This window comes from Berghia stephanieae, chromosome 12 (assembly GCF_034508935.2).
Source record: "Berghia stephanieae isolate SIO BIC M18660-M18661 chromosome 12, UCSD_Bste_1.3, whole genome shotgun sequence".
In the NCBI taxonomy this organism is placed as follows: domain Eukaryota; kingdom Metazoa; phylum Mollusca; class Gastropoda; order Nudibranchia; family Aeolidiidae; genus Berghia; species Berghia stephanieae.
This window is the reverse complement of record NC_088371.1, coordinates 29119913-29127412: the sequence shown is the minus strand read 5'-3', so window position 1 is coordinate 29127412 and position 7500 is coordinate 29119913. Positions and strand designations below refer to the sequence as shown.

Below are 7500 nucleotides of genomic sequence, written 5' to 3'. Positions count from 1 at the left end.
GTAGCCTTCGTATAGCCTGACCAGAGTCCTGGTAAACGTATAATCCCTTACCATAGCCTTCGTATAGCCTGACCGAAGCCTTCGTCAACTTCTAGCCTGGCATTAACCAGAAAAAAAAACATCAAAATATGCGTCCAGATCACCAAAAGAAAACAAATCGTGAGTTGAATTTAAATATTTTTAAAATGGTATCAGGGCATTATTTATGACAACAATCTAGACGGTGCAGTAGCTGTCATGTAGTATTTAAGGTGGTGATTACATTTTTATTTAAGATAAATATTGAATGACAATTCTTTAAACCACACGAGCGTTTTACATAAGTTGGTATCAATTAATATTTAATTATAGAGATGTCTGCGAATCAGACATCATAGGTATAGAGAGGTAAAAATAAGCAGAAAAAGTTGTTGCTACAGTCTGTAGATCTGAAAGAAATTTTGAGAAAGTGAAATCAGCGTATTCCACTGACTCCTTATTATCACACCATTGAACAGGATAAATCAAAAATTTCAAAATCTATCAAAGAGAGGCATCAAAAATAATAAACCATCCTCTTGATGGAGTAGAAAGAATTCATGGAAAAGCAATAGAAAGGAAAGCATTCTCAATTACCAACAATAAAACACATATTTTATACCATGAATTTAGTCTTTTACCATCTGGGAGAAGGTTTTGTCAGATTAAATGTAGAACTAACAAGTATAAATCAACGTTCGTTCCATCAGCAATAAAAATTTTGAATATTTCATATGATACAGAAAAACCAAGGATTGATTCGTTGACTGATTAACTGATTAGTTTATTTAATGTAAGATTAACTGACCAATTGATAATGATGATAATTTTTGGTGTCGAAATGCCACAATCGTAACAAATTGAAAACGAAATGAATATGTTTATGTTGTGAATATCGCACGTGTGAAAGAACGAGAGGAAGAGAGAGAGAGAGAGAGAGAGAGAGAGAGAGAGAGAGAGAGAGAGAGAGAGATGAGAGAGAGATCGAGTGAGAGAGAGAATGAGAGAGAGAGAGATAATAAGTAGGAGTGAAATATCTGTTCAATGTTACAGTTATCGTTTAACGTTATAACAAGTGTAACTAAATGACAAATTGCCATATTTATGGACAATAAAGATCTATTATTATTATTATTATTATTATTATTATTATTATTATTATTATATTATTATTATTATTATTATTATTATTATTATTATTATTATTATTATTATTATTATCATTATTATTATTATTTAAAAACACGTCCGTACTAGTAAGTGTTAAGTCTTTGATAAAATCATAAAATCGTCATAGTATATATATATATATATATATATATATATATATATATATATATATATATATTATATATTATATATATATATATATTTGTTCATAAGACGGTTTTCGATGGTGAGCGGCAAATACGTACATACAGTTTTGTGCGCTGAATAGAATAGTTTGGAATTTCAGATATTTCTTTGATATATTCGTCAGAAATCCGGTGAAATACGAGATCCATGATAATATGTCCTTTTACACGGGTCGGTGATCGCGCAGTTTGAGTGAAATTTAGAGATTTGATTATATTATTCAGAGAATTAGTTGCCGCGTTGTTCATCTCGTCGTTGTAAAAAATTTTTAAAAATTGAGCTTTTATATAGCGCAATATCCACTAAACGTGCTCTCCAAGGGATCCTTGGTCAACAGCAACATTTAACATGTAGGACGGGACATGACGCCTGTAAGGCGATATTACAGTTTTTTCGGACAGAGATAACGCTGTTAATGGCCAGGTACTCATTTTATACCTGATTACGACGTGAGAACGTGAGTAAAGAGCCTTCTCAAAGGACTCAACTATGCGCTGAGCGAGGCTCGAACCCAGGACCTTCCGATCAGAAAGCAAGTGTCATACCACAAAACCAAATATCCACATAAAAACATCCATTTCAATCTAATCACTGTGTCCAAACTACCATCATCCAAACATAGTGATTTTTACATGACTTTACTTTGTTGCTGACGAGTGTTTCAAAATCATGTAAAAAATCACTATGTTTGGACACAGTGATTAGATTGAAATGGATGTTTTCATGAGGATATTTGGTTTTGTCGTATGACACTTGCTTTCTGATCGGAAGGCCAAGAGTTATTCGTACCAATTTTGAAAACTCGAGAGATTCTGACTGACGTTTCAGACAATTATTTCTATCCAGCCACTCACACAAGAGCATTTTTACGAGTTATTCACCCCACTCAACAAACGTACTTATTTTAACTTAAATTATGTAAATTAAAGTCAAAGTTCATTTTCAATTATGGAGTCCAGTGCGATACGTTCCGAGGCGATTGGTCAAGCACCTGGTTTCTGGAGATAAATGCGAGTTTGTACATCAGACTCATGACGTTTCAGCTGCTCAGGTCGATCCCATCAATCCTCACTCTTTGGTACCGAGGAATCGTGTCCCATTCTCTTGGAAATTTGCCAAGAAAGTTACAGGGTGATCCTGTACAATCAGCGACATCATGCCACCACCCAGACCCGATCTTTGAAGCACAATTCTCACCATCTACTTCCGATGTGTCTGTATCTTTTGTAAGGAATGGTTTATTCTGAAAAGGTTTGAGACAATCCTTGAACACAGTCCTGACCAGAGAGTCATCATTACGTCTTTGAAATGTTTCGAATGAGTCAAATGAGAATGAAAACTTTTGAGATTCATTGCGGATAACAAAGCCGTTATAGACAACATACCCCGTCCCGAAATTGGCAGCTGTGGTCAGTTCTGTGTAGCCCGCCATTGAAAGAAGGTTCCAAGTTTCAAGGCCGATCCAAAAGTTGTCACGATCCACATAGAATCCTTTTTTATATTCTTCCCATGTCCGATCAAAGTCTATACCGCCACCGTTCATGAAAATGTCCAAGCCATACCAGTTACTATTTGGGTAAATACTGCAATGCGCGATAACAAGTTTGATGACATCGGACTGCCTTTGGTTTAATCTCAAATAAGTCCTTCTCGGTGAGTATCCGTGTTTGGACAAATCGAGACATTCTGAGGGAAGATCTAGACAGTTCTCCCCTATCCAGCTATTCGCACAAGAACATTTCGACGTTTTTGGATTCCATTCTCCACCGTGAGCACATCTTTTAGACTTGTATTTGTGATTGTTTTCTCTGTTTGAACATCCAGAAACGCTGTCACACTTGTAGTGGTGATAACAATGTCCTTTGTCAGTCATACTTATTCCGATACATGAATCACCCTGGCTACAAAGAAACACACACTTATTTGACGTCTTGGTTTCTTTTATTAAAACAGAACAACTATTTTTAACTCTCTTTTCTAAATCACATAACACACCGTTGTAGAACCGTTCTTCTCTTACGCCAAACGAGACATGAAAAAATGCCACAGTTGTGAAATAATAAAGCAACATTTTGCTAGACCGAAAACTAGCGGTTAACTCGGTGAAATACGGATATGCAATAAGGAGTTAACTGTTTATGCTTGCAAAACCTAATGACACTGCTCCAGACTCCCACAAAAGTGGCAACAAAAGTGTAAGCACGCAACTAGCTGACGCTTGTATTTTTCTTCTTTAGAACATAACGGACACACACACACACACACACACACACACACAGCGTGAGAGAGAGAACATGAAATTACATGACAATAACATGATTAATATTCATTTGACAATCTAATCAATATCGTTATGATACACCTGCCTTTTGTATAATTTTTAAGCGTGTGCGATCTCCGACCCATGAAAAATGACATATCATTGATCTCGTATTTCACCGGATATCAGACGAATATATCAAAGAAATATCTGAAATTCCAAACTATTCTATTCAGCCCACAAAACTATGGAAGTATTTGCCGCTCACCAGGGACATGACGCCTGTTAGGCGATATTACATTTTTTTTCGGACAGAGACAATGCTGTTAATGGCCAAGTACTCATTTTATACCTGAGTACGGTGAGAGAACGTGAGTAAAGAGCCTTCTCCAAGTACTCAACTATGCGCTGAGTGAGGCTCGAACCCAGGACCTCCCGATCCAAAAGCGAGTGTCATACCACTAGACCACATAGCTGCACAATTATCACTATATCATTAAAAATCTCCAACAACTAGCAGATTTCCAGAAAACAGTGCTGAGTTGCTGAAGAGTGTTTCAAAGTCATGTAAAAAATCAATATGTTTCGATGATGGTAGTTTGGACACAGTGATTAGATTGAAATGGATGTTTTCATGTGGATATTTGGTTTTGTGGTATGACACTCGCTTTCTGATCGGAAGGTCTTGGGTTCGAGCCTAGCTCAGCGTATAGTGGAGTCCTTGGAAAAAGCTCTTTACTCAAATTCTCTCACCGTACTCAAGTGTAAAATGAGTACCTGGCCGTCAACAGCGGTGTCTTTGTCCGTAAAAAATATTGTAATATCGCCTATAAGGCATCATGTCACGTTCTACATGTTGCTGATGATCAGGGACCTTTGTAAAGCACTTTGACCTCGTTTTGTGGATATTGCGTTATACAAAAGATCAAGCTTTTTGTGTTTTTCTTTAATAAAGTAATTTAATATGAACAAATTTGTTCGATTTTCAATTAGAGTTAATCCTGCAAATGAAAGCGCAAATGACCTATCCAGAAATTATTCTCGTCACACTAGAATCCATTCTTGTACTCGTCCCAGGAGCGGTTGAAATCTAGGTCTCCACCATTGGTAAACGTTTTGATATGTATGTAAGACATTTTGAAGGGTGATATGTAACAAAACACTTTAGCAAGGTGAATTTGAATTGGCTGACTCAAGAAAGTCAGGCGTGATTTGTATCAATGTTTTGAAAACTCCAGAGATTCTGACTGATGTTCTAGACAATTCTTTCCTATCCAGCCACTCACACAAGAGCATTTTGACGAGTTATTCACCCCACTCAACAAACGTACTTATCTTAAATTATGTAAATTAAAGTCAAAGTTCATTTTCAATTATGGAGTCCAGTGCGATACGTTCCGAGGCGATTGGTCAAGCACCTGGTTTCTGGAGATAAATGCGAGTTTGTACATCAGACTCATGACGTTTCAGCTGCTCAGGGTCGATCCCATCAATCCTCACTCTTTGGTACAGAGGAATCGTTTCCCATTCTCTTGGAAATTTGCCAAGAAAGTTACAGGGTGATCCTGTACAATCAGCGACATCATGCCACCACCCAGACCCGATCTTTGAAGCACAATTCTCACCATCTACTTCCGATGTGTCTGTATCTTTTGTAAGGAATGGTTTATTCTGAAAAGGTTTGAGACAATCCTTGAACACAGTCCTGACCAGAGAGTCATCATTACGTCTTTGAAATGTTTCGAATGAGTCAAATGAGAATGAAAACTTTTGAGATTCATTGCGGATAACGAAGCCGTTATAGACAACATACCCCGTCCCGAAATTGGCAGCTGTGGTCAGTTCTGTGTAGCCAGCCATTGAAAGAAGGTTCCAAGTTTCAAGGCCGATCCAAAAGTTGTCACGATCCACATAGAATCCTTTTTTATATTCTTCCCATGTCCGGTCAAAGTCTATACCGCAACCGTTCATGAAAATGTCCAAGCCATACCAGTTACTATTTGGGTAAATACTGCAATGCGCGATAACAAGTTTGATGACATCGGACTGCCTTTGATGAGTATCCGTGTTTGGACAAATCGAGACATTCTGAGGGAAGATCTAGACAGTTCTCCCCTATCCAGCTATTTGCACAAGAACATTTCGACGTTTTTGGATTCCATTCTCCACCGTGAGCACATCTTTTAGACTTGTATTTGTGATTGTTTTCTCTGTTTGAACATCCAGAAACGCTGTCACACTTGTAGTGGTGATAACAATGCCCTTTGTCAGTCATACTTATTCCGATACATGAATCATCCTGGCTACAAAGAAACACACACTTATTTGACGTCTTGGTTTCTTTTATTAAAACAGAACAACTATTTTTAACTCTCTTTTCTAAATCACATAACACACCGTTGTAGAACCGTTCTTCTCTTACGCCAAACGAGACATGAAAAAATGCCACAGTTGTGAAATAATAAAGCAACATTTTGCAAGACCGAAAACTAGCGGTTAACTCTGTGAAATACGGATATGCAATGAGGAGTTAACTGTTTATGCTTGCAAAACCTAATGACACTGCTCCAGACTCCCACAAAAGTGGCAACAAAAGTAAGCACCCAACTAACTGACGCTTGTATTTTTCTTCTTTAGAACATAAAGGACACACAGAGAGAGAGAGAGAGAGAGAGAGAGAGAGAGAGAGAGAGAGAGAGAGAAAGAGAGAGAGAGAGAGAACATGAAATTACATGAACAATAATATGGTTTATAATCATTTGACAATTTAATCTATATCGTTATTATACACCTGCTTTTGTATAATTTTAAGCGCTTTTGTTTCTCAAATGTAATTGGATACATCCGTCATAAAGTGTCACACGATACCATTCAATGTGTGATTCATTGTCTAAAAGCGGTATGACGTAAGATGTAATGGATAGTGTTGATTGAGGAAGCTCCCTCTCTTGGTCAGGCAAGTTAAATGCGCTAAAACTATGACTAAATGAGGAATAAAACTCAAAACACGAGGCTGCTAGAAGCTGTCGACTTTAAAGTGTAAATGAATATAAAAGCTTAAAAAAGAGACCAAAATACCAAACACGGAACGTTTCGGGCTTTAAATCCTTCTTTAGACAACAAAAATAAACAATAAAGACACATAATTACATGTGGCTATGTGGTCCGGTGGTATGACACTCGCTTTCGGATCGGAATGTCCTGAATTCGAGCCTAGTTTGGCGCATAGTTGAGTCCTTGGAGAAGGCTCTTTACTCACATTCTCTCACCGTAATCAGGTGTAAAAAGAGTAACTGGCCGTTAACAGCGTTGTCTCTGTCCGAAATATTTTTTTAATATTGCCTAAAAGTTGTCCAGTCCTGTCCTACATGTTATGTCTTGCTGTTGGCCAGGGATCCCTTGTAAAGCCCTTTGAGCACGTTTAGTGGATAATGCGTTATATAAAATCTCAATAAATACATTACTAAATTCCAGATAGACGACAGAGATATTTTGTACTTCTTCTCTGTACAGAGGAGACTAGCTGAAGGCCACAAGCATAGCAACGCGTGGTCGAACTCGGTACCTTTCGGGTTCGAATCCAAAGACCATACCGCTGAGCCATGCTTTTATTCCCAATTTTTTCCTGGCACTTTTCTACTCACTTATTAATGTTATTATAAACATAAAATCCTGCTCCACTTACTTATTTAATGTTATTATAAACATAAAATCCTGCACCACTTACTTATTTAATGTTATTATAAACATAAAAGCCTGCACCACTTACTTATTTAATGTTATTAATAACATAAAAGCCTGCTCCAATCACTTTTATCGACTTCACCATTTTCTTGGCCTTCCATTTATTGTACTCAAAACGTTTT

At 37.2% G+C, this 7500-nt stretch overlaps 1 protein-coding gene across 1 annotated transcript; it reads right to left on the bottom strand.

Annotated features, from left to right (window-relative positions):
• Window positions 1-1410: 1410 nt before the first annotated feature.
• Window positions 1411-3862, bottom strand: LOC144957930 (ficolin-1-like). The gene has a single exon (XM_078889489.1). The coding sequence runs from the start codon at window positions 3443-3445 to the stop codon at window positions 2414-2416; it is 1032 nt and encodes a 343-aa protein (XP_078745615.1). The 5' UTR covers window positions 3446-3862; the 3' UTR covers window positions 1411-2413.
• Between the last annotated feature and the right edge of the window lie 3638 nt (window positions 3863-7500).